The 27,372-nt window shown below is 46.0% G+C and overlaps 1 protein-coding gene across 1 annotated transcript; it reads left to right on the forward strand.

Annotated features, from left to right (window-relative positions):
* Positions 1 to 5,889: 5,889 nt before the first annotated feature.
* LOC141102368 (galectin-1-like) lies at positions 5,890 to 14,812 on the forward strand. Its single transcript, XM_073591322.1, has 4 exons — positions 5,890 to 5,927; positions 9,114 to 9,193; positions 12,296 to 12,467; positions 14,457 to 14,812. The coding sequence occupies exons 1-4, from the start codon at positions 5,916 to 5,918 to the stop codon at positions 14,598 to 14,600; spliced, it is 408 nt and encodes a 135-aa protein (XP_073447423.1). The 5' UTR covers positions 5,890 to 5,915; the 3' UTR covers positions 14,601 to 14,812.
* Positions 14,813 to 27,372: the final 12,560 nt, after the last annotated feature.

The raw sequence follows: 27,372 nt of genomic DNA on the forward strand, positions 1-27,372 counted from the left end.
CAGTCAGGTCTACCAGCCCGTTAGGTAGAGTTTCTAGAACTTACTGCCAGACAGCGTAAGGTACAAAGGCCGTTGGATGACAAGGGACAGTCTCCAAACCAACAAGCCGATTGGCAACAAGTAAGGCTATCAAGATATTGGTCTGACAGTAACCTGGGTGGCTTCCCAGAGGTGGAAGCAGAGAAACTAATGACAGCCAGCTGGGTCTCTAGATTAGCCAATATGTATATTAAACGCACCTAATAGTCCCCAGGATCCTTATCCAGATTTGCAGCCGTACAGTTGTGATAACAATAATGGTCCTGTGGCTTGCAGGCCATGATATACACAGGTACAATCTCATCTTATTCTCCTTCCAGAGGTCCAACACCTCATACAGCATGGCCAACAGTATCTTCCAAATCCATACAAGTTATATCTAGATGCTGGAGACCAAGAAGTGGAGGTCTCACCTTTAGTGTTTGAAATCCTATGGAGGTCAGAGTGCCTACTCCAGACTTCAAGTACATTAGATACAAGAAAAACCTACAGAATTTAAAGGATGGAATTCTCTGTTCCTTTCTGTAAGGATTGAATTTTATACAAGTAAACCTAGAGATGGCATTAAAGGATACATGAAACTCAGTCATGTCCCCACTCTCTGGGATCCAGTAATGGTTGCATATCTTGGCAACCAATTCTGAAAGACCTGGGCAGATTATTCTTTCCCCCATGGGGTCTTCCGAATAGTGTGGGACACATTGTCTCACTCTCCATTCAGAGGGATAAGACATCCTTAATCTGGCCAGTAACACTAAATAAGTATTCTGTATGGCAAATAGGTCTAGAAGGATCTCAGACATCCAAGTGTCAAGCCATAAACTACCTTGTGCTGAAATTATCAGGCAAAATGGCTCTAGTCTCTTCCCCAACATTATACAAAGGTTGGTATCTTTGCAACCTGGGTTGGAACATCATCCTTCTGGTTCATCCAACGAAGACAATCGCAGGGGTGCGGATCAAGTCAGTCAAAGGGCTTAGATCAGTGGTCATCAACCCTGTCCTCAGGGCCCACTAACAGGCCAGGCTTGCAAGATAACTTAAATACATCACAGGTGATATAATTTGCTGTTTAGTGATTGCAGTATTCTAGTCTCCATCTCCCCCAAGGTAATACATAAAACCTGGCCTGTTGGTGGACCCTGAGGACATGGTTGATGACCACTGGCTTAGATGACTAGGACAAATCTATCAGATAAGGACAGAGACCGCTCTTCCAAACTGATTGCGCATCCATGGGCGGAACTCCAAAGGAGTCCCTCCAGAGTTAATATGTAAACTATGACCTGGTCTACATTCAACACGCTGGGGGTCCATACTTGTGGACCCAGCAGTCTTAACTACAATATATCTCAGTCAGTAGTGGGGATAGATCTAATCCTCGACTTAAACACTTCAGCAGTACCCACCCTTGTTGTCTGGTGATTTTGTACATCCGATACATATATGCTGTCATGCTGTGTCAGCAATGAGGAAAATTTTTATACTTACCTAACGGTAATTTTCCTTTCCTGATGCAAGCATGACAGCATATAGGTTCCTCCCGAAACTAAAAAAAAAAGAAATGAAAGAAAGGCTTTGCAGTTATACTAAGTTGCGGGCAGCAAGGAGACCTACGCTTATAGTATAATCGGTCCTGAGATAGGGCAGGGGGTGGAGCCTACCCATACGTATATGCTGTCATGCTTGCATCAGGAAAGGAAAATTACCGTTAGGTAAGTATAAAATTGTCCTCAGTTCTGGTTTGTGATAAATTGTTTTTTTCAAAGAGTATAATAAAATTTGGCCATAAGCAATACAAGAAGTTGCTAATGATTGATGGACATGAAAGAAGTCTTCAGTATTTATGTGGCTCTTGTTTATCTAATATTGATAACAGAATACAATTTAACCTTAAGGAAATATCTGAATAATTATAATTAGAATTTATGGCTGCCGCTGTCCGAGGCCGAGAGGTGTTATCTGTCACCAGGGACATTTCTGTGCTGATGAGGAGAAAACACGATCCTCCTCCGATCCCCGGAGATTTCCCTGCGAGTCGTCCCGACCCGACTGAGGATAAAGACAGGTGAGGTCCTTCCCTTTCTCAGGAAAAATCTGCCCGTCTATTGCCAGCTTTACTCTCTTCCCACCCGTTATTTACCTCGAGATCTACAAGCCACCCATACCCAGGTACACAGATATCATACAACCTCCACAGCCACCCTTGTTGTCTGGTGATTTTGTACATCCGATACATATATGCTGTCATGCTGTGTCAGCAATGAGGAAAATTTTTATACTTACCTAACGGTAATTTTCCTTTCCTGATGCAAGCATGACAGCATATAGGTTCCTCCCGAAACTAAAAAAAAAAGAAATGAAAGAAAGGCTTTGCAGTTATACTAAGTTGCGGGCAGCAAGGAGACCTACGCTTATAGTATAATCGGTCCTGAGATAGGGCAGGGGGTGGAGCCTACCCATACGTATATGCTGTCATGCTTGCATCAGGAAAGGAAAATTACCGTTAGGTAAGTATAAAATTGTCCTCAGTTCTGGTTTGTGATAAATTGTTTTTTTCAAAGAGTATAATAAAATTTGGCCATAAGCAATACAAGAAGTTGCTAATGATTGATGGACATGAAAGAAGTCTTCAGTATTTATGTGGCTCTTGTTTATCTAATATTGATAACAGAATACAATTTAACCTTAAGGAAATATCTGAATAATTATAATTAGAATTTATGGCTGCCGCTGTCCGAGGCCGAGAGGTGTTATCTGTCACCAGGGACATTTCTGTGCTGATGAGGAGAAAACACGATCCTCCTCCGATCCCCGGAGATTTCCCTGCGAGTCGTCCCGACCCGCCTGAGGATAAAGACAGGTGAGGTCCTTCCCTTTCTCAGGAAAAATCTGCCCGTCTATTGCCAGCTTTACTCTCTTCCCACCCGTTATTTACCTCGAGATCTACAAGCCACCCATACCCAGGTACACAGATATCATACAACCTCCACAGCCAGGTGAGAAAACATCACAAGCCACCCATAGCCAGATACACAGACATTACACATTACTCATACCCAGGTGAACAGATGTCCCATGAGGCTGATGGCCAGGTGCACAGACATTGCACACTGTTCATACCCAGGTACATAGGTGTCCCACGCTGCTCACAGCCATACGCACAGATACTTCATATTACCCAACACAGGTGAATAAATAGAACATACTGTCCACAGCCAGATGTACAGGTTCCAAGACATCCAGAGAAAGTTGAGCCAGTCACATCAGTCTCTGTACCAGAGGAGCTTACACTCTAATGTCCCCTCCCCCCACAGTCACACACTATTATTATTATTATACATCTATATAGCTCTGACATATACCACAGTGTTGTACAGAGATCACTGAGCCGATCACATCAGTCTCTGTACTAGAGGAGCTTACACTCTAATGTCCCCTCCCCCCACAGTCACACACTATTATTATTATACATCTATATAGCTCTGACATATACCACAGTGTTGTACAGAGATCACTGAGCCGATCACATCAGTCTCTGTACAGATGAGCTTACACTCTAATGTCCCCCCCGCACAGTCACACACTATTATTATTGCTAGAATATTATTCCAAATTCGTAATTGGGCACTTTTTAGGCGTTATATTATATTCATGGCAAGCTTGCAAAACATATTTGGTTTTCTGATTAGTTATAATAAATAGTATGTGTGAATGACCTTGATGAAATGTTCAGTGGATTAGATACTCACCTGAAGCTGAGTTAGTAATACGTTTTTGATGTATTAGGATGACCTATCAGGTATCTTGGTATAGAATATCATGAGAAGACCAAAATAAACACGTATCTACATAGCTAAAGGAATAATATATTGTGGATTATATCTTGTTAAGTTTAGTGTAGTCTCAGTCATATTAATAAGTATTAGTATATAGTTACTTAATGTAAAGTTGGTAATATGTGTTCATATTATGTAATGTTTGGTGATATAACATTACATGATCAGCATATTACTTCAAGTATAGAGTGTTACATGTGGGCTTGTCAATCAAATTCAATATGACTCAGTTCGTATTTACTTTTATATAGCATATTGCTGAAGTCAGCAGAAATGAATGTGTGCCATACAAGGTTCAAGGTTTTTGTGAGGTTGTGACCTTCAAATGTAACATATAAAGCCAACATTTCCATATTGGAGGGCAGACAGACACAGACACCCACTAGAGAGATGACACCGACATATTTACACAAAGAGACTGATAAGTTGGGACAGGTGAATTCTGCCAGAAGTCTAAAGCCCCTTTCACACGGGGCAGGAGCGGCGTCAGCAGTAAAACTGCGCTATTTTACCGCTGCTTTACCGTCGTTTTAGTGGCGGTATTTGGCCGCTAGTGGGGGCAGTTTTACCCCCCTGCTAGCGGCCAAGAAAGGGTTAAAACCACCGCAAAGCCTGTCATGTCATTTTCTGCTTCTCTTTTCACAAAACATCATGAAAGACTGAAACCATCTGCCATGAAGCACACAGGCTTTCATAAGCGTATTACAGCTTTATGACTATTCTATTTCATATATTTTTACCTACACTGAACTGAACTGTTTTTTATACTTTTTCATTGTATTTATGATGCCAAGTGTGATCAATAAACTCACACTTTGTTTTCAAGTCAGTCTGACTATCAATGTTATTCATCCAGAAACTCCCTAGAATATTAGATATTAATCATATTCCTTAATTATTATACATTTATATAGCTCTGACATATACCGCAGTGCTGTACAGAGAACACTGAGCCAGTCACATCAGTCTCTTTACCAGAGGAGCTTACACTCTAATGTCCCCTCCCCCCACAGTCACATCAGTCTCTGTACAGAGGAGCTTACACTGTCACTTATCTTTGAATTTATGTTTCTCTTGTGTCTCATATGATGTCATGAATCTCATGTGATGTCATGTGTATCAGATAATGTCAATTGTTACTTTGGGGGAGAGTAAAGCTACTTGCACATTGCTTCCTTTCAAAAACTCCGGAAAAACACACGTGTGTTTGCTGCGTTTTTATATCGTTTTGGCCGCATTTCTGGTGCATTTTGCACTTGTGAAAAAAAAGACATGTGACTCAAAAGCTGCACCAAAAACACAACCGCACGTGCATTTTTTATGAGTTTTTGATGTGGTTTGCATTAATTTCATAGAGGAAGTGCGTTTTTAGTGTGTTTTTTTTTTTTTTTGCAGCACCAAACATGCACCAGAAATGCAGTAAGCAGAATTTTACAAAACTAATCAGTTTGAAGAGTTCCAAAAGATTTCATAGTCATTCGTTTTTTTTCCGCTTTTTCCCCATCAAGAAAAACAGATCAGTGTGAAAGCAGCCTGACTAATACTGGAGAGTAGAGAATCTGGTGCAGCTCTGCATAGAAACCAATCAGCTTCCAGGATTTTTTTTGAAGAATTGAAGAAGCTGAAGTGAGAAGCTGATTGGCTCCCATGCACAGCTGCACCAGATTTTGCACTCTCCAGTTTTAGTAAATCTCCCCCTTTGTGTTGTAGAAATGACTTTGAGGATAGTCATCTTTTGCCTCCTTGCTGTTTGTGGTGAGTGGTGACATCCCAGCAGAGTGACGATGGACGCCCCATGCTCAGTCACACCGGATCCACATTTCATTCATTCTCTGTAATGAGCGCTTCTGGAACAATTCTCAGTCCAGGGAGCACTGGGCGGGGTGATCCTTCTGGGCGGGGTTATCCCTCTGAGTGGGGTGATCCTTCTGGGTGGGGTGACTCCTCCCTCCTGACTGGCTCCGCCCTCAGCAGACCTCCTATATATGAAGAGGTAGAAGTGCAGCTGATCACAAGTTTGTCTGATAAGGAAGCAGGATGGCAGCTAATGTGAGTATGAGCACCGATGGAAGCTGCAAATGGGTTGTGTAGGCAGTGGTTGGTATAGTGATGTGGGAAGTGGTGTGTATGATGCTGTTGGGTAAGGGCAGTGGTTGGTATAGTGATATGGGAAGTGGTGTGTGTGATGCTGTTGGGTAAGGGCAGTGGTTGGTATGGGGCAGATGGATGTGGGTAGTGGTGCTGGTGAGGGTAGAGGGTTGTTGGGTGTAGGTCAAGATTTTGGTTCTTGTCCTTCCAGTTATTTATATTTAGGGTGTGATGAATGTATTTTGATATCCTGGCACAGAGCTGGGTCTACCTTCCTGGGTATTCTTAGTATACGGTATATACTGGGATGGCTCAGACACTCCTCTCCTCCACATTTGCCCTTAGTGACCCATCATTGCCATGTCTTTGCCTCCTTATCGTTAATGTATGAATAATTATATTAACTATTTGCTGTGCAGTTTTATAAATCTAATGGTCCTATTCTGAGATGTGACATGTCCAGTCCCTCTGGGTTACTCCATTGTGGCAGATCATTACCTCTCTCCATGCAGGATGGAAGCCGGGAGTTAGAGCAGGCCTTGTGCCGGTCAGTAATTGGCACCGTCTGGCTGTCTGTAGATAGGACTATAACTTATATAAAGGTCTGGGCAACCGGCATACATGACATAAACAGGGGACTAACAACTCATGGGGTCCCCGGGCCATAGGAGATTATTGGGCCCCCCAGCCAGTGGCGTAGTGTGGGTTGTCAGCACCCAGGACAAGGCAAGTAATTTGAGCTGCCTAACCTGCAGACCTTTAGCACTCCGTGAGTCCCTTCCCTTCCTACAATAGTACTGACCTACCCGATTCCTACACTAACCACTATACTACACACTAAACTGCCCACTACACTGCTTACTACACACTACACAGTAAACTGCCCACTACACTACACAATAAACTGACTTACTGGCTGCTCCCTCTCCCCAGACCATGTCCCCTCCCCCCAGGCCAGCAACACGACTCACGAGGGAGTCTCTCACTCACCTGCTTTTCTTCCATCTGCTCTGCTCTGCCTCTGTGGTCTGTCACACTGCCAGACTGCCGGCCACAACAGGGAAATGATCTGGCATCTGGTCCCGACTCCAGAGGAGAGGAGGAGGGGGCAGACAGCAGCGGCTCACAGCTAAGCGGAGGCCAGCCCTGCTCACCAGCGATCGAGAACAGGCCAGCCCCGCTGCTGCACATGACCCCATTCGCCCAATCACAGGGCACCAGGGGCTATCCTACGACGGAACATGGCGGCCAAACCACAGGAGGACAGAGGAAACACACACTGGAATGGGATTTCACCCCCCCAAATGTTGCGCCCAGGGCCATGGACCCCCTCGCACCCCCCACGCTACACCACTGCCCCCAGCAAGCTGCTTGCTGTGGGGGCACCTGACAGGAGGGAGGGGCCAGGAGCAGCGAAGAGGGACCCGAGAAGAGGAGGATCTGGGCTGCCCTGTGCAAAACCAACTGCACAGAGGAGGTAAGTATAACATGTTTGTTATTTTAAAAAATGAGACTTTACAATCCCTTTAATTAAAACCAGCAACTGTTGAGACAACACCTTGGTCAGGTCTATGTACAGCAAATTGTACAGAGTGCGGGGGTCAGGAGTAAGTAACAAATAAAACAATATATAGCGTACAGCAGGATGAGCGCCACACTCACATCAGAGTCCTCCATTACACCAAAGTCCCAACATTCTCCTTATTATCACAGTCCACAGAGTCAGTCCCCCCTCAGAATCTCACCTTACCTACAGCAGAGCCCCCAGTGTGGCACCCTACGGCGGAGGCCCCTAGAGTGGTACCCTACGGCAGAGCCCCCATGGTATCACCTTCTGTCAGTGTCCCCTTACACACACCTTTGCACCTTAGTGCTTGGTGTGGTAGGCAGATGGCGGTAAAAGGCTTTAAAAAAAAAGTCCACTTGTTGCAGCCTCTGAACTGCGCAAGTGAGTTGTGGATGTGTGTCATGATATCACTGCACAGGAGTGCACCCAGACCTGCCCTGCTGACTGGTCTGAGGCTGAGCTCAGCAGAGCACCAATCAGCTGCCTCCGAATGGCAACAAGTGGATTTTTCACAGGCATGGGATTGTTAGATCGACATCCGTTGAGCATACAGTATATACACACACACAGTATACATACACAGTATACACACACACACACACACAGTACACACACACCAGCACTTTTCATTTAGAAATCATCCTAATTGAACACACTCCTGCTGCTCTCCTGGCATGCTGGTACTTGTAGTGCCCCAGCAGCTCACAGACACATTTGGTGGTAATACAGGAGAGGAGGATGGTGTGTCTGTATTGGTGGACAGGTAAGTAGTAGGGAGATGTAGCAGAGATTGGGGGAGAAGTTCAGAACATCCTTCCTCCAGAAGAAGTGCACTTCTCACACACAGAAATAATGATCTCTGCTGGAGGAAACACGGCTCCTCCCCCTTCTGCTCACCAGAGAAAGCACTGATAAAAACTACATTTAACTCAGCCAAGTTCAGCTTACCTTATATCAGCCTGCAGGCTGTGTCCTCGCCTCCCTCTCCTCTCCTCCAGATGTCACCATCTCCTACTCTGCAGTCAAAAAAGCCGCACGGGGGAAGGGGGAGTGTACACTGTGTTCCCATTGGCTGAGGAGGTAGTGGAGGGGCGGAGCAGCTATAACCTCCGGAATTTTACAACAAAATGATGTCGGTGTCAGAGATTTCAGAGAGAGATGAAAAATACACAGATTTTTACAATCTGTTCCTGGTTTTACTGAGGCTGGCAACCCTGATGGGGCCCCCTAGTGGCCGGGCCCTCGGACAGTGCCCGAGTCACCGAATGGTCAGTCTGCCCCTGGACATGAAAAATATAAGAGAAAATGTATATATTGTCAGTCATTGATCTGTCATTAGAAGACATTTGTGATCTGCTGGGGATGTCTGAGCTCCCTCCCCTCCCCCACACAAAGGATCCAACAAAGTGCTGCGACCCAAGAAAATCCCAAATTTATCCTGAGTAACAGTAACTACAACCATGAGACGATTCTTCTGTGTATATACAGAGTGTAATAATTGTCTTCTGTCCTTCCCCCTCTTGTTTTGTTTTTTTTTTGTTGTTATACAAGGTGTAATAATTCTCTTTTCTCCCATACAGACTTTTTCCTTGTATAACTTCAGCCTCGATCCTGATCACTGTGTGGAGGTGGAGGGCTTCATTCCGAAGGACTGTAAAGAGTAGGTGAAGATGCTAACCTTGGCTACTTCTTATATAATGTCTGCTCTCTGTATAATACAATTTACCAAAAGTACAACTTACAAAAGTAGAAGTGTGCTCTGTGTACAATACATCCTACTGACCCCTCACTGGGAATTTGGGGTGTGTGGTCCCTCAAATACCCGACATCAGATTGTTTTGCTCAGAGCAAGTTTAGCTCAAACATTTGTCTACATTGTGACAAAATGTCATCCTGGATAAAACTTGTCTGATGACTTATCAGCCATCATCTGAAATGTGACAACTGACAGACATTCTGTCTTTCTTTAATCCTGGACCCCACTAACCTGTATAGCTGCAGGCACTGTGGAGAAATTCATCCTCAAAATTTACAGTAGAAAGCACTTCATCACTAACGCATACTTGGAGGTCCAAACACCCCTGAAATGGCAACAGGGAGTAAGGCCTGATTCACACCTATGCATTTTTAATGCTTTTTGCATTTTGTAGATTTGCACTACAGCCCATTTAACATGGTTTCCTATGGAACATGTTCTGTGGTGCAAATCTGCAAAATGCAAAAAGCATTAAAAATGCATAGGTGTGAATCAGGCCTTAAATGGCACAAAGTGGTGGTGACTCCTCAGTTCAGCTCCTTCATCTCCCAGCAGTGACTGAGCAGCTCAGATCACCTTCCCAGCTTCTTTCAGCTCCCCCCTCCTAGTAGTGTCTCCTTGGCCCAGTTACACCTTCTCCTTCCTACAGCAGAGACTTTGGAAGTCTTGGCTCACTTTGCTCTTTCTCCAAGCAGCAGCCCATCTCTCCAAGCTCCCTTTCCCAGAAGTTGCTCGGGTCACTCTGCTCCCTCATCAGTGACTCAGCAGCTCAGATCTCCTTCTCCCTCTCACTAGTAGGATGGGAGAACTGAGACCAGACTTGAATGACTTCACTGTTTCTTGTGAACTTTCAGGAAGAATTGTTCCACAGTGGCTGCAACTACAAAACACAAAAGTGTTCGACCTAGTGCATTACCATAAATCTATTTTATTAGGTAAATAAGTGGCACATTAATACTCAAACATCATACATAGACATATCTAAAAATCTGATCAGACCACCTCCAGATCCACCATAATCCCCAGATGGAATGGGAAGACCTCATAGTGTACAGGAAGGGCTGACGTGTTTTGAGGTTCAAGCTTTCTTCTCAGAGCAAAATACATGTGTAACAGAATATCATTTTAAATACTAAAATGTGATATTGACAAAAATTGGGCCCCCCCCCGGTGCAGGGTAACACAGGTTACATGAGCACTTAAAAAAAAAAAAAATTCCCCAAACACGATGCACAAGCATAGGGTTAGATGTATGTAGTGAAGTCCTGAGACCCTTTTGGTCTAATGAGAACCTCCAGAGTCAGGGACAGCTGACACCCTTCTATGTAGAGTGGGTTACAAGGCATGGTGGGTGTAATGAATTAGAGCAGAGACTGCGAGCCAGGCCTTCTCGTCCAACATCAGTGCCTGACCTCACAAATACGCTTCTTTAAGAATGGTCAAACATTCCCATAGACATTCTTCCAGAAGTGCATTTGTGAGGTCAGGCACTGATGTTGGATGAGAAGGCCTGGCTCGCAGTCTCTGCTCTAATTCATCCCAAAGGTGTTTTATCGGGTTGAGGTCAGGGCTCTGTGCAGGCCAGTCAAGTTCCTCCACCCCAAACTCACTCATCCATGTCTTTATGGACCTTGCTTTGTGCAGTCATGTTGGAACAGGAAGAGACAATCCCCATACTGTTCCCTCAAAGTTGGGAGCATGAAATTGTCCAAAATGTCTTGGTATGATGATGATGCCTTAAGAGTTCCTTTTCTCTGGTACTTAGGGGCCAAGTCCTACCCCTGAAAAAGCACATCATAATCCCCCCTCCACCAAATGATTTGGACCAGTGCACAAAACAAAATCCATAAAGACATGGATGAATGAGTTTGAGGTGGAGGAACTTGACTGGCCTGCACAGAGTCTTGACCTCAACCCGATAGAACACCTTTGGGATGAATTAGAGCGGAGACTGCAAGCCGGTCCAACATCAGTGCCTGACCTCACAAATGCTCTTCTGGAAGAATGGTCAAACATTCCCATAGACACACTCCTAAACCTTGTGGACAGCCTTCCCAGAAGAGTTAAAGCTGTTATAGCTGCAAAGGGTGGAGCCAACTCAATATTGAACCCTACGGACTAAGACTGGATTCATGTAAAGGCAGGCGTCCCAATACTTTTGGTAATGGTGTCTATATAGTCATGAGAACATTTTTTTTGTAAATGTAGTAAAATTGGATAGATAATAAATATACATGAGATAGAAAATATTCAATGGCAAAAGATCAAAAGATAGTCACATTAATTGGTCTATACTTTGCATTCTGTAAATACACAAAGCCATTGTGAACAAGGCTACATGATAGGAGTGTGAAGATATACATACAGTGACTTTCTCCATATAGAGAAGTGGAGGGGTTCCTCGTGTGCAGCCCATTGGGGGGCACCTGTATAATACCACCATGGCCCATGAGGAGCTCATAGGTCAATCCTTAACTATATGTCCTCTCATTAAGTGCGCATTCTTTTGTATTTTATAATTTGCTTAAAGATACTTTTATAGTCCTGAGGGCAGCAAGACTGTCGTGGAAGTTTAGCCAAGAAGACAACTTTATTTTATTTTTTTCTCTTAAGCACCACACCTGAGTGCAGGAGGTTACTGTTTTGATGCACTAAGGCTGCAACTACAAATGTCAGTGAGGGATTGTCTGAAAACTTACTGACCGCTTGTTAAGAATATGTAAATACCCGTATGTCCATGTCCAGGCTACAGGGTCACTTTAGGTATTTTTTGGTTTGGTGACGTGTATTACCAGGACCCCATTTGTTTAAAAATGTGTTATCCATTATAGTTTTTAAGTCTCCAATAATCTTAGATCTAATGTATGTGTATATATTAATTTTGCTATTATGACTTAAGTGGTAGAAGTACCTCTGATACCCATGGGAGGACCACTGGTGAATGACTTCAGTATGATGTCCAACAAGGTCAGCTGAGAAGAATAATTGCTGTTTTTGTCTTTCTAGGTTTGCCATAAACTTGGGAACAGATGAAAAGAATTTAGTGATACACTTTAACCCTCGCTTTGACTGCCATGGAGACAAGCGCACCATAGTCTTGAATGCGATGAAGGACGGTGTCTATGGAGCAGAGCTGAGGGAAACAGCCTTTCCCTTCCAGGATGGGTCAGACACCATGGTATGTCTATGCTGGGAGGGGCAGGACTAATGTTGATGGGGCAAAGTGGCATCACTGTTCATATTGGACCCCTATTATATCTCCAAATGATGCAGTAGGCAGCGATGTCTTAGGTCAAAGGCATGTAGGCTGTTATGATGGTTGTCCCTTCAGCTCATTTCATGAATGATCCATAGGAAGATCCAATGGATACCATCATACTGCCATTGTGTGCTATGATAAAATTAGCTTGCAAATTTTTTTTTGTGTAACATATCTATTGTATATGTGTTATTGAAAATGTTATGTTTGTGAAATGATTATTATAGGAAGAGGAAGGAATGGGGATCAGGAAATCCCTGACATGGAATGTCACTATAAAGTCCCCTGTAAAGGCTCATTATGGGGAGTAGTGGGGGGGGGGGGGGGGGGGGACTGAAGCTCATCAGTCTCATGCTACAACTGTTATGAAGGGACCAATGTATGTGTGTTGGGGACGGGTGAATGCTCTGCTCATCTAAATTCATCTCTGGGGAAATAATTAAACTATAAAAGTGACAAGGCTTAATTCTATCTGGGGTAGGATAAAAAATAACTGACCCAGAATAATCGTGTTCTCATTTACCCCAAGTCAGTCATGGTGGATGGGACCCTTGCCAGGACACATATGAATTGGTAGCCAAGGGTGGGACATTGGCAGATGGAACCCTTATCAGGACAGATGTTTGTTGGGGCCCTCGGAAGAGGGAGATTATTTATCAGTATCGAAAGATGCAAGAATTACATACTTTACAGACATGGTTAGTTCATGGTGATTTGTAGAGGACAAACCACATTAAAAATAACAAACAAAAGGCATAACATTCCCATTGTTATACACACATCAAATGTTAAGCCCAGCCCCCTAGGATTCACTGTCAAATATCAGTGCAGATGAGTCACAGGACTACTGCATAGTTCTCACCTTTTGGCATGTAATGTAAACACTATATAGTTGGCATGGCATTCAGCAGCCTTTCACAACCTTTTTTTCCCCCCAGAGGAACCCTTAAATTTTTTAGGTTGGGGGAATGGCCCTTGAATTGGCGGCCAGTGTTAAGAATGTCCCACTTACAGTGGTGGTTAACATGCCATTCTTATGCCACATACACACGGTCGGACTTTCCGACAGAAAAAATGTTGGATGTGAGCTTGTTGTCGGAAAGTCCGACCGTGTGTATGCTCCATAGAACATTTTCTGTCGATCTTTCCGCCAACAAATGTTTGAGAGCAGGTTCTCAAATTTTCCGATGGAAATTCCGAGCGTGTGTACACAAGTCCAATGCACAAAAGTCCACGCATGCTCGGAATCAAGCAGAAGAGCCCCACTGGCTATTGAATTTCATTTTTCTCGGCTCGTTGTACGTCACCGCATTCTTGACGTTCTAAATTTCCGTCAACATTTGTGTGACCGTGTGTATGTAAGACAAGTTTGAGCCAACACCCTTTGGAAAAAAATCCACGGTTTTGTTGTCAGAAAGTCTGATCGTGTGTACGGGGCATTACAGGCAGCCAAAAAGCATTGGTGTCATGAAGCTGGCCCTGACAAGTGTTGGGCCGTGACGTAAGTGGGCACCATCAAATGGGAGGTTAATCGGCCACCACTCAAGGAACCCCTAGAAACCTCTGAAGGAACCCTGGGTGAGACTGGTTCTCATACCAGGACTCAAAACTGGCCATCTGCTATTGGGCTCCTGAGGGCTCCAGTCATTGTTCTAGGTGATGGATGATCAGTTTTCAGAGACTCTGTCACTAAAACATTCCAGCACAGAAGCACCTCCTTCCATTTTTCCTTTCCATTAACAGTTTTCTGCCACACATAAAGAATACATAAGATGAGCTACGTGCAAATATCATCTTGTGAAAAGATTTTTGTTGAATGAAGGGTTTGGTGGTGGTCTGTTTCTACAGACAACACTCTGACTTTTTATTGTCCAGCAAGCCGACACTGTGCCATCTCTTTTCTTACAGGTTTGCTTCCAATTTGAGCAAGACAAGATCATCGTATTATTGCCTGCTGGCAAGCCTCTCTCATTTCCAGTCCGCTTTCCCATAGAGGAGATCTCCTACTTGAACATAGTAAACCTCCAGCCAATTTCTATCAGACTAAAATGAAGAATCCACAATAGAGGAGCCGCCTGTCCCACGTGTCCATATCCAGGTTCTGTGAAATGGCCATAGTGGATGAAGGGGGAAGTTCTTTAATCGTGTTTTGTAACCCCCCCTCCAATCTGCATCCTTTGCTGCTCATGTAGACATACATTGTGCTTTGCTCAGTACTAGAAATGAATTGTATCCACATTTCAAATAAAATCCAATGAGCTCTATTGTGTCTGATCAATCATTTTTTATTTATCACTAAACTGACTTTGGATCGATTGCTGTAGTTGATGGCAAATCACTGCCTGTTGAATAGCGCCCCCTGCTGGAGGTTTGTTGCATTACTTTTAAAAGTTAGTCACCAGCAGAGGGTGCTAATGCTACATTTTCTGCCTGCATAGTCTGATTTCTTGGATTTCTAGTAAAACAATAGAAATCCTTTTCTTATCTTTTTGTGGCTCCAGACTGAAAGCTGCATCCAGATAGTTATCCCAAGCTTTAACCATAAACTTTCAACAAGAACAATTGCAGCCTGAAAAAGGCAAATTTCACAAGGTTTAACTGTCTGTAAATTACAAAAATGGAAGCTGCCATGGATCTGCCCAGTACAGGCCGTGGTTGGGTATGGGCAGTGAATGTAATAGTACCCCAGTATGGGCAGTGTTGGGGGTAGTAGTTACTGGAGCAGCTTTAGTCTCAATGTAAGGGTAATAGATTAGAGAGCAATAGATTAGGGGTAGTTGTAAAAAACAGGGCTTTTTTTTCTCAGAGAAAACGTGCAGGAACTCACCCTCTCTGTCCAACTCTCTGCCCCAAACCCCATCCCCAGCCACACCCAAACCCCACCCCCAGCCACACCTTTCTTAGAGGAGAGAATTTCAACAGAGCCAAAAAATTGTAATGAGTTAAGGCTTAGAACTGTGTATCACAAGGCAAATTCCCCAAAATCCCCCCAACTCTCCTCATCACAAATCCCTCCAAGCTCCCCTCTACTAAACACACACAAGCTTTCCCTCTCTGCACATATTCCCCCTCCCCCACACACTCTCACAGTGCCCTCCTCTCTGTCTCTGCAAAGTTCTCCCTCCTTTTCTAAGTGACGGATCTCTCACCCCTCCCCCATCACTGCTCTCCATGTTATGTGCAGGCTTTTATTTCTGCACAGTGCAGTGGAGCGGAGAGTTCCCCCTCCTGTAGTACAGAGCTGAGGAGATGTTTCAGGGCTCCTCGGCTCCGTGCTACAAAGGCTGATTACCGGTGGCAGGTAGGGATGGAAGTGTCCTCACCAATCACTGCAGCAACTGAAGGTTGGGACCTCGCCGGTGATCGAGGGAAGCAGTCCTGAGTGTGTAGCACTAGCACAGAGAAGCCAGGAAGTGAGCTGTGCAGAAAACGTCCTCTACTGGCTTCAGTATTAAATGACAGGCTGGAGAGGAGAGGGCTGCCAAAGGTTCCGGAACGCAGTTCCGGTGCGTTCCGGCTGAAAAAAAGCCCTGAGTAAAAATATAGTAAGAGTAGTGGTAGAAGTAACAGCACTGTGATAGTTAGGATAGTTTGGGTGAGGTGGTAGTAGGTAATAGAAGTTGTAGCAGATTAAGTCTAGGTTTCCGCTATTGGGAATGGAAAGTCACGCGATTCTGCCACCATTTTTTTTTTTTGCATTCTTTTGATACAATTTGAAGCAATGCCTGTGTGATCTTGAGGTCTATGGACATCAAAGTCGGACCAAAGTAGTGCAGCAACTACTTTGAAGTTGCACAGATATGAACGGTACTCATTGGAAATCATGGGGTACAACTTGTCATGTAACTTTGCAGTCCCAAGTCGCAGGACAAGTTTCATGAGTGGAAATGGAGCCTTAAGGATAAGCATCTCTTTGCAGGCAAAAAAAATGAGTATTTATGTAACTTTTTTTACTAGGAGCCTGGAAAGCATCGCAACCATGATAAGCAGATCACAGATGTCATGCAGCCCTCCTGCAGGCTGTCAGTGTAAACTGTCTAATAGTATTTTTGGGCCCCTTACACAGCTTAAGGCCTGGGCCCCCTCGAGCCTGACCACCAACATTCCCCAGGGTTTGCTCATGGGCCATCCCACCGAATCCAAACACCGGTCACCTCACCTTTTATGCACTAAGCCCTCCCACACACCTGTATATATCAGCGCCTCCCCCACACACACCTGTATATATATCAGCGCCTCCCCCACACACACCTGTATATATGTCAGCGCCTCCCCCACACACACCTGTATATATGTCGGCGCCTCCCCCCAACACACACCTATATATATGCCAGCCCCATCACACACACCTGTATATATATCAGCGCCCCACATACCTGTATATATGTCAGTCCCCCCCACACACACACAGATACAGTTGTACGCGAAAGTTTAGGAACCCCTGACAATTTCCATGATTGTCATTTATAAACATTTGGGTGTTTGGATCACCAATTTAATTTTGATCTATCAAATAACTGAAGGACACAGTAATATTTCAGTAGTGAAATGAGGTTTAGTGGATTAACAGAAAATGCGCAATATGCATCAAAACGAAAATTGACAGGTGCATACATTTGGGCACCTTTGTCATTTTGTTGATTTGAATACCAGTAACTACTTAGCACTGATTAATTATAACACACAATTGGTTTGGTGAGCTCATTAAGCTTTGAACTTCATAGGCAGGTGCATCCAATCATGAGAAAAGGTATTTAAGGTGGCCAATTAGAAGTTGTTGTTCTCTTTGACTCTACTCTGAAGAGTGGCAACATGGGGGCCTCAAAACAACTCTCAAATGACCTGAAAACAAAGATTGTTCTACATTATGGTTTAAGGGAAGGCTACAAAAAGTTATCACAGAGATATAAGCTGTCAGTGTCCACTGTAAGGAACATAGTGAGGAAATGGACCACAGGTACAGTTCTTGTTAAGGCCAGAAGTGGCAGGCCACATAAAATATTGGAGAGGCGAAGGATTTTGAGAACGGTCAAAAACAGCCCACAGACCACCTCCAAAGACCTACAACTTCAACTTACTGCAGATGGTGTCACTGTGCATCCTTCAACAATTCAGCCCACTTTGCACAGGGAGAAGCTGTATGGGAGAATGATGCGAAAGAAGCCTTTTCTGCACACACTCCACAAACGAAGTCGCTTGAGGTATGTAAACGCACATTTGGACAAGCCAGCTTCATTTTGGAATAAGGAGCTGTGGACTGATTAAACAAAGATTGAGTTATTTGGTCATAACAAGGGGTGTGATGCATGGTGGCAAAAGAACACAGCATTCCAAGAAAAACACTACCCACAGTGAAATTTGGTGGAGGTTCCATCATGCTGTGGAGCTGTGTGGCCAGTGCCCACGGCCAATCCTGGCCGGGGTGCACGGGGTGCAGTGCACCCAGGTACCACAGAGGTGGGGGCACTGAAGCACCAGAGTGCTCCCTTCCCTCCTCCTCTCCTTGTCTGTAGGCGGCCCTCTCCGCCGGTCACCGCCACCGCCACCGCTGTGCCCATCTCCCCTCCGACCGGAGCGGCTGTCTCTGTGTGCAGAGAGAGATCCGCGGTCTCCGTGGAGGTGATTTGTCCTGGGGGTCTGTACTAATGTAGGGGGGGTGGTTTGTCCTGGGGGGTCTATACTAATGTAGGGGGGTGATTTGTCCTGAGGGTTTAAACTAATGTAGGGGGGATGATTTGTCCTGGGGGGTCGGTATTAATGTAGGGGGAGTGGTTTGTCCTGGGGGGTCTATACTAATGTAGGGGGGTCTATACTAATGTAGGGGGGGGTCTATACTAATGTAGGGGGGTGGTTTGTCCTGGGGGGTCTATACTAATGTAGAGGGGTGTTTTGTCCTGGGGAGGTCTGAACTAATGGAGGGGGGTGGTTTGTCCTAGGGGAGGTCTGTACTAATGGACGGGGTGGTTTGTCCTGGGGGGTTCTGTACTAATGGAGGGGGGGTGGTTTGTACTGGGGGGTCTGTACTAAGGAGAGAGGTGGTTTGTCCTGGGGGGTCTGTACTAATGGAGGGGGTGGTTTGTCCTAGGGGGTCTGTACTAAGGGAGGGGGTGGTTTGTCCTGGGGATCTGTATTAATGTAGGGGGTTGTTTGTATGGGGGGTCTGTACTAATGGAAGGGGGCAGGTGGTTTTTCGAGGGGGGCGGAACTAATGGAGGGGGTGGTTTGTCCTGGGGGGTCTGTACTAATGGAGGGAGGGTGGTTTGTCCTGGGGGGTCTGTACTAATGGAGGGGGGAGGTTTGTCCTGAGGGGGGTCTGTACTAATGGAGGGGGGGTGGTTTGTTCTGGGGGTTCTGTACTAATGGAGGGGTTGGTTCTATACTTAATGGAGGGGGGTCTGTACTAAGGGGCAACTATAGTTGGTGGAGGGGGTGATAACATGTTTTACCGCACCGGGTGACACCAACCCTAGTGACGCCACTGCAGCCGTGGGCTCTTATTTCCCCTCTCCCTCTCCTCCTCGTGCGTGCTGCTGTACTAGTGAGCGGCACACTATGTTTCTTCCTCCGCCTTCATATCTTCCAGGGAAGAAAAAAAAGGAGCAAAGAAGAGGATTGTGGGACATGTAGTCCCAAGGACTGGCACCCTCACTGTAACACAGAAACTGCAGCCCACACAGCATGCTCAGCTGAATGGGAGAGAGAGAGAGAGCCAGGACCCCGGGAAAGCTTACAGGGAAGTGCACCCAGGACTCCAGATAGAAAGGACAGTGCTGAGGGAACCCCATCAGAGAGAGAACCCCGCTGACCTGCGCCACATGAGGGAAAGCCACACAGCCTGGCGCCATCCCTGGTGGCAAAAGGAATGGAGTCATTGCCAGAATATAGATCTGGGCTCTACCCAGCAGAGTCACCACGGGCAATTCAGAGTGAACTGACTCCTGATCAGAGGAACCCTTGTTGCTGTATCTCTGGGTCAGGTGAGAGGGCCGATCAGCCATTATTTACTAACGTCCATAGGAACTGCAATCTCTGATCATCTCTTGTAACATGTCTGCAGTCTCTGACCATCTCTTGTATCATATCTGCAGTCTCTGACCGTCTCCTGTAGTATGTCTGCAGTCTCTGACCGTCTCCTGTAGTATGTCTGCAGTCTCTGACCATCTCCTGCACTAGGTCTGCAGTCTCTGACCATCTCTTGTAACATGTCTGCAGTCTCTGACCATCTCCTGTTCTATGTCTGCAATCTCTGACCATCTCCTGTATTATATCTCCAGTCTCTGACCATCTTCTGTAATATGTCTGCAATCTCTGACCATCTCCTGTAATATGTCCGCATTCTCTGACCATCTCCTGTAATATGTCTGCAGTCACTGACCATCTCCTGTAACATGTCTGCAGTCTGACCATCTCTTGTATCATGTCTGCAGTCTTTGACCGTCTCCTGTAGTATGTCTGCAGTCTCTGACCATCTCCTGTAGTATGTCTGCAGTCTCTAACCGTCTCCTGTAGTATGTCTGCAGTCTCTGACCGTCTCCTGTAGTATGTCTGCAGTCTCTGGTCATCTCTTGTATCATGTCTGTAGTCTCTAACCATCTCTTGTATCATGTCTGCAGTCTCTGACCATCTCTTGTATCATGTCTGCAGTCTCTGACCATCTCTTGTATCATGTCTGCAGTCTCTAACCATCTCTTGTATCATGTCTGCAGTCTCTGACCATCTCTTGTATCATGTCTGCAGTCTCTGACCATCTCTTGTATCATGTCTGCAGTCTCTAACCATCTCTTGTATCATGTCTGCAGTCTCTAACCATCACCAAAACACTGCTCAAAATCTACTTGGGCATTTATGCAGAGGAACAAGTACAATGTTCTGGAATGGCCATCCCAGTCCCCAGACCTGAATATCATTGAACATCTGTGGGGTGATTTGAAGCGGGTTGTCAATGATCGGCAACCATCAAACCTAACAGAACTGGAGATGTTTTGTAAGGAGGAATGGTCGAAAATACATTCATCCAAAATCCAGACACTCACTACAGGCTATAGGCAGGGATGGACTGGCCATCGGGACTACCGGGAGATTCCCGGTGGGCCGATGGCTCAGTGGGCCAGTTTCAGAGACAGGGAAGGAGAGATACATAGCGCCAAATGTAGCATTAAAACAACTTTTAATCCACTTAAAAAATGTTACTGACAAAGTAGGGTGAAAGGCATTGAAACACTGTGCAAGAATCCAGGCTTGTCAACAATTTGAATTAGGAGCGGCCACCGGGAACCGATCGGGCCAGTAGATGCAGAGCGCATCGGTGTGTACTACTACTTCCTGGTGGCGGAGGAATGATGGCCTGAAGGATGCGTCACCTCCCAAATCTTGCATAATTTCCGGATGATGACATCACATCCGCCCCACCATGCGTTCCACCGCTACCAGGAAGTAGGGATGAGCCGAACACCCCCCTGTTCGGTTCGCACCAGAACATGCGAACAGGAAAAAAGTTCGTTCGAACATGCGAACACCGTTAAAGTCTATGGGACACGAACATGAATAATAAAAAGTGCTAATTTTAAAGGCTTATATGCAAGTTATTGTCATAAAAAGTGTTTGGGGACCTGGGTCCTGCCCCAGGGGACATGGATCAATGCAAATAAAAGTTTTAAAAACGGCCGTTTTTTCAGGAGCAGTGATTTTAATAATGCTTAAAGTCAAACAATAAAAGTGTAATATCCCTTTAAATTTCGTACCTGGGGGGTGTCTATAGTATGCCTGTAAAGGAGCGCATGTTTCCTGTGTTTAGAACAGTCTGACAGCAAAATGACATTTTGAAGGAAAAAATTCATTTAAAACTACCCGCGGCTATTGCATTGCCGACAATACACATAGAAGTTCATTGATAAAAACGGCATGGGAATTCCCCAAAGGGGAACCCCGAACCAAAATTAAAAAAAAAAAATGACGTGGGAGTCCTCCTAAATTCCATACCAGGCCCTTCAGGTCTGGTATGGATATTAAGGGGAACCCCGGCCAAAATTAAAAAAAAAAAATGACGTGGGGTTCCCCCTAAATTCCATACCAGACCCTTCAGGTCTGGTATGGATTTTAAGGGGAACCCCGCGCCAAAAAAAAAAAAAAAACGGCGTGGGGTCCCCCCAAAAATCCATACCAGACCCTTATCCGAGCACGCAACCTGGCAGGCCGCAGGAAAAGAGGGGGGGACGAGAGTGCGGCCCCCCCTCCCTCCTGAACCGTACCAGGCCACATGCCCTCAACATTGGGAGGGTGCTTTGGGGTAGCCCCCCAAAACACCTTGTCCCCATGTTGATGAGGACAAGGGCCTCATCCCCACAACCCTGGCCGGTGGTTGTGGGGGTCTGCGGGCGGGGGGCTTATCGGAATCTGGAAGCCCCCTTTAACAAGGTGACCCCCAGATCCCGGCCCCCCCCTGTGTGAAATGGTAAGGGGGTACATAAGTACCCCTACCATTTCACGAAAAAAGTGTCAAAAATGTTAAAAATGACAAGAGACAGTTTTTGACAATTCCTTTATTTAAATGCTTCTTCTTTCTTCTATCTTCCTTCATCTTCTGGTTCTTCTGGCTCTTCTGGTTCTTCCTCCGGCGTTCTCGTCCAGCATCTCCTCCGCGGCGTCTTCTGTCTTCTTCTCCTCGGGCCGCTCCGCACCCATGGCATGGGGGGGAGGCTCCCGCTCTTCTCTTCTTCTTTTCTTCTCTTCTTCTCTTCTTCATTTTCTTCTCCGGGCCGCTCCGCAATCCATGCTGGCATGGAGGGAGGCTCCCGCTGTGTGATGGCGCTCCTCGTCTGACAGTTCTTAAATAACGGGGGGGCGGGGCCACCCGGTGACCCCGCCCCCCTCTGACGCACGGTGACTTGACGGGACTTCCCTGTGGCATTCCCCGTGACGTCACAGGGAAGTCCCGTCAAGTCACCGTGCGTCAGAGGGGGGCGGGGTCACCGGGTGGCCCCGTCCCCCGTTATTTAAGAACTGTCAGACGAGGAGCGCCGTCACACAGCGGGAGCCTCCCTCCATGCCAGCATGGATTGCGGAGCGGCCCGGAGAAGAAAATGAAGAAGAGAAGAAGAGAAGAAAAGAAGAAGAGAAGAGCGGGAGCCTCCCCCCATGCCATGGGTGCGGAGCGGCCCGAGGAGAAGAAGATAGAAGACGCCGCGGAGGAAATGCTGGACGAGAACGCCGGAGGAAGAACCAGAAGAACCAGAAGAACCAGAAGATGAAGGAAGATAGAAGAAAGAAGAAGCATTTAAATAAAGGAATTGTCAAAAACTGTCTCTTGTCATTTTTAACATTTTTGACACTTTTTTCGTGAAATGGTAGGGGTACTTATGTACCCCCTTACCATTTCACACAGGGGGGGGCCGGGATCTGGGGGTCACCTTGTTAAAGGGGGCTTCCAGATTCCGATAAGCCCCCCGCCCGCAGACCCCCACAACCACCGGCCAGGGTTGTGGGGATGAGGCCCTTGTCCTCATCAACATGGGGACAAGGTGTTTTGGGGGGCTACCCCAAAGCACCCTCCCAATGTTGAGGGCATGTGGCCTGGTACGGTTCAGGAGGGAGGGGGGGCCGCACTCTCGTCCCCCCCTCTTTTCCTGCGGCCTGCCAGGTTGCGTGCTCGGATAAGGGTCTGGTATGGATTTTTGGGGGGACCCCACGCCGTTTTTTTTTTTTTTTTTTTGGCGCGGGGTTCCCCTTAAAATCCATACCAGACCTGAAGGGTCTGGTATGGAATTTAGGGGGAACGCCACGTCATTTTTTTTTTAAATTTTGGCCGGGGTTCCCCTTAATATCCATACCAGACCTGAAGGGCCTGGTATGGAATTTAGGGGGACTCCCACGTCATTTTTTTTTTTTTTTAATTTTGGTTCGGGGTTCCCCTTTGGGGAATTCCCATGCCGTTTTTATCAATGAACTTCTATGTGTATTGTCGGCAATGCAATAGCCGCGGGTAGTTTTAAATGAGTTTTTTCCTTCAAAATGTCATTTTGCTGTCAGACTGTTCTAAACACAGGAAACATGCGCCCCTTTACAGGCACACTATAGACACCCCCCAGGTACGAAATTTAAAGGGATATTACACTTTTATTGATTGACTTTAAGCATTATTAAAATCACTGCTCCTGAAAAAACGGCCGTTTTTAAAACTTTTTTTTGCATTGATCCATGTCCCCTGGGGCAGGACCCAGGTCCCCAAACACTTTTTATGACAATAACTTGCATATTAGCCTTTAAAATTAGCACTTTTGATTTCTCCCATAGACTTTTAAAGGGTGTTCCGCGGCATTCGAATTTGCCGCGAACACCCCAAATTGTTCGCTGTTCGGTGAACTTGCGAACAGCCAATGTTCGAGTCGAACATGAGTTCGACTCGAACTCGAAGCTCATCCCTACCAGGAAGTAGTAGTACACACCGATGCTCTGCATCTACTGGCCCGTTCGGTTCCCGGTGGCGGCTCCTAATTCAGATCGATGACAAGCCTGAACTCTTGCACAGTGTCTCAATGCCTTTCACCCTACTAACTTTGTCAGTAACGTTCTTTAAGTGGAATACAAGTTGTTTTAATGCTACAATTGGCGCTGTGTATCTCTCTCTCCTCCCCTGTCACGTTGTGTGTTGGGGGGGTTACAGAGCTGGGTTGGAGGTGCCCATCAAGTCCTGTAGTAGCATTGCATCTGCCATCTGGTGACAAGTGACTTGGCAGGATACAGGTGACGGGGCAAGTGATATGCGGCATCTGGTGGCAGGCAACGTGGCAAGTGACAAGCTGCCTCTGCTGACAAATGACGTGGCAAGTGACGTTTTGCATCTGGTGGCAGGTAACGTGGCAAGTGACATGTGGCATCTGGTGGCAGGCGATGGTGGCAAGTGACATGCAGCACCTGGTGGCAGGCGACGTGGCAAGTGACACGCTGCATCTGGTGGCAGGCGATGGTGGCAAGTGACACGCTGCATCTGGTGGCAGGCCATGTGGCAAGTGACATGCAGCATCTGGTGGCAGGCGACGTGGCAAGTGACAAGCTGCCTCTGCTGACAAGTGACGTGGCAAGTGACATTTTGCATCTGGTGGCAGGTAACGTGACATGCGGCATTTGGTGGCAGGCGACGTGGCAAGTGACATGCGGCACCTGGTGGCAGGCGACGTGGCAAATGACAAGCTGCCTCTGCTGACAAGTGACGTGGCAAATGACATTCTGCATCTGGTGGCAGGCAACGTGGCAAATGACAAGCTGCCTCTGCTGACAAGTGACGTGGCAAGTGACATTCTGCATCTGGTGGCAGGTAACGTGGCAAATGACATGCAGCATCTGGTGGCAGGCGACGTGGCAAGTGACAAGCTGCCTCTGCTGACAAGTGCCGTGGCAAGTGAAACACTGCATCTGGTGGCAGGCAACGTGGCAAATGACAAGCTGCCTCTGCTGACAAGTGACGTGGTAAGTGAAACACTGCATCTGGTGGCAGGCGATGTGGCAAATGAGGTGGCAGGTGACACACTCAAGGCTCCCACTGATTCCGCATTATGGTGAGTTGACTATTTCATGTTATATTACAATGTAATAATAGAAATAATGCGCTTCAATAATCCTGACACCATATGAACCATGGTGCAGAGAAGATTGAAGCGCCAACATCAGGTGTTTGGAGTAAAGTGGGCCGGTCTGGATGAAGTCCAGGGCCAAATTTTTGTCCCAGTCCAGCCCTGGCTATAGGAAGCATCTAGAGGCTGTTATTTCTGCTAAAGGAGGCTCTACTAAATATTGATGTGATTTTTCTGCACAAATTTATGCACCTGTCTAATTTCGTTTTGGTGCATATTGCGCATTTTCTGCTAATCCAATAAATTTCATTTCACTACTGAAATATAGAACAATCTTTGTTTTCAGGTCATTTGAGAGTTGTTTTGAGGCCCCCATGTTGCCACTCTTCAGAGTATAGTCAAAGAGAACAACAACTTCTAATTGGCCACCTTAAATACCTTTTCTCATGATTGGATGCACCTGTCTATGAAGTTCAAAGCTTAATGAGCTCACCAAACCAATTGTGTGTTATAATTAATCAGTGCTAAGTAGTTACCGGTATTCAAATCAACAAAATGACAAGGGTGCCCAAATGTATGCACCTGTCAATTTTCGTTTTGATGCATATTGCGCATTTTCTGTTAATCCACTAAACCTCATTTCACTACTGAAATATTACTGTGTCCTTCAGTTATTTGATAGATCAAAATGAAATTGGTGATCCAAACACCCAAATATTTATAAATGACAATCATGGATATTGTCAGGGGTTACTAAACTTATGCATACAACTGTATATGTCAGCGCCACCCCACACACGTATGTGTGTGTATGTATGTATATGTGTATATATATATATATATATATATATATATATATATATATATATATATATATACACCCCCACACACCTGGCCTTTCCCCAGGGTTTGCCCACGGGCCATCCCACCAAATCCAGACACCGGCCACCTCACCTTTGCACACTCAGCCCTCCCCTCAATCCTGTATATTTGTCAGTGCCCCCCCACACACACCTGTATATATGTCAGCCCCCCGCACATACCTGTATATATGTCAGCCCCCCGCACACACACACCTGTATATATGTCAGCCCCCCTCACACACCTGTATATATGTCAGCCCCCCGCACACACACGCCTGTATATATGTCAGCCCCCCACACACACCTGTATATATGTCAGCCCCCCGCACATACCTGTATATATGTCAGCCCCCTGCACACACACACCTGTATATATGTCAGCCCCCCACACACGCCTGTATATATGTCAGCCCCCCACACACACCTGTATATATGTCAGCCCCCCACACACGCCTGTATATATGTCAGCCCCCATACACCTGTATATATGTCAGCCCCCCCACACACACCTGTATATATGTCAGCCCCCCGCACACACACACACCTGTATATATGTCAGCCCCCCACAAACCTGTATATTTGCCAGATACACACACACACACACCTGTATGTATGTCACCCCCAAACATACACAAACCTGTAAACACACAAGGCTCTGGCCCCTCCCTGTACACAAACAGCCCCCCTCCCTTTCCCACACAGCCCCCCCTTGTAAAGAAGGTCTTCCTGAGACCTGAGAGAACACCTCCCAACTTTCTGAAATGGGAATGAGGGACATCCATTAGCAAAAGTATGTAGGCACAGGACACACCCCTACCATGCCCCCCTTAAATGAGAATTGTATAAGATGATTGGTTAAACCACAAGTGCTTTTTACCACTAGGGATGGGTTGAACACCCCCGGTTCGGTTCGCACCAGAACATGTGATCAGGCAAAAAACGGACGTTTTTTCGGGAGCAGTGATTTTAATAATACTTAAAGTGAAACAATAAAAGTGTAATATCCCTTTAAATTTCGTACCTAGGGGTGTCTATAGTATGCCTGTAAAGGGGCACATGTCTCCTGTGTTTAGAACAGTCTGACAGCAAAATGATATTTCAAAGGAAAAAAGTAATTTAAAACTACTTGCAGCTATTAATGAATTGTCGGTCTGACAATACACATAGAAGTTCATTGATAAAAACGGCATGGGAATTCCCCAAAGGGGAACCCAGAACCAAAATTTAAAAAAAAATAATGCGTGGGGTCCCCCAAAAAATCTATACCAGACCCTTATCCGAGCACACAACCTGGCAGGCCGCAGGAAAAGAGGGGGTGATAAGAGAGTGCCCCCCCTCCTGAACCATACCAGGCCACATGCCCTTAACATTGGGAGGGTGCTTTGGGATAGCAGC

Source organism: Aquarana catesbeiana, linkage group LG07 (genome assembly GCF_042186555.1).
Source record: "Aquarana catesbeiana isolate 2022-GZ linkage group LG07, ASM4218655v1, whole genome shotgun sequence".
NCBI lineage: Eukaryota > Metazoa > Chordata > Amphibia > Anura > Ranidae > Aquarana > Aquarana catesbeiana.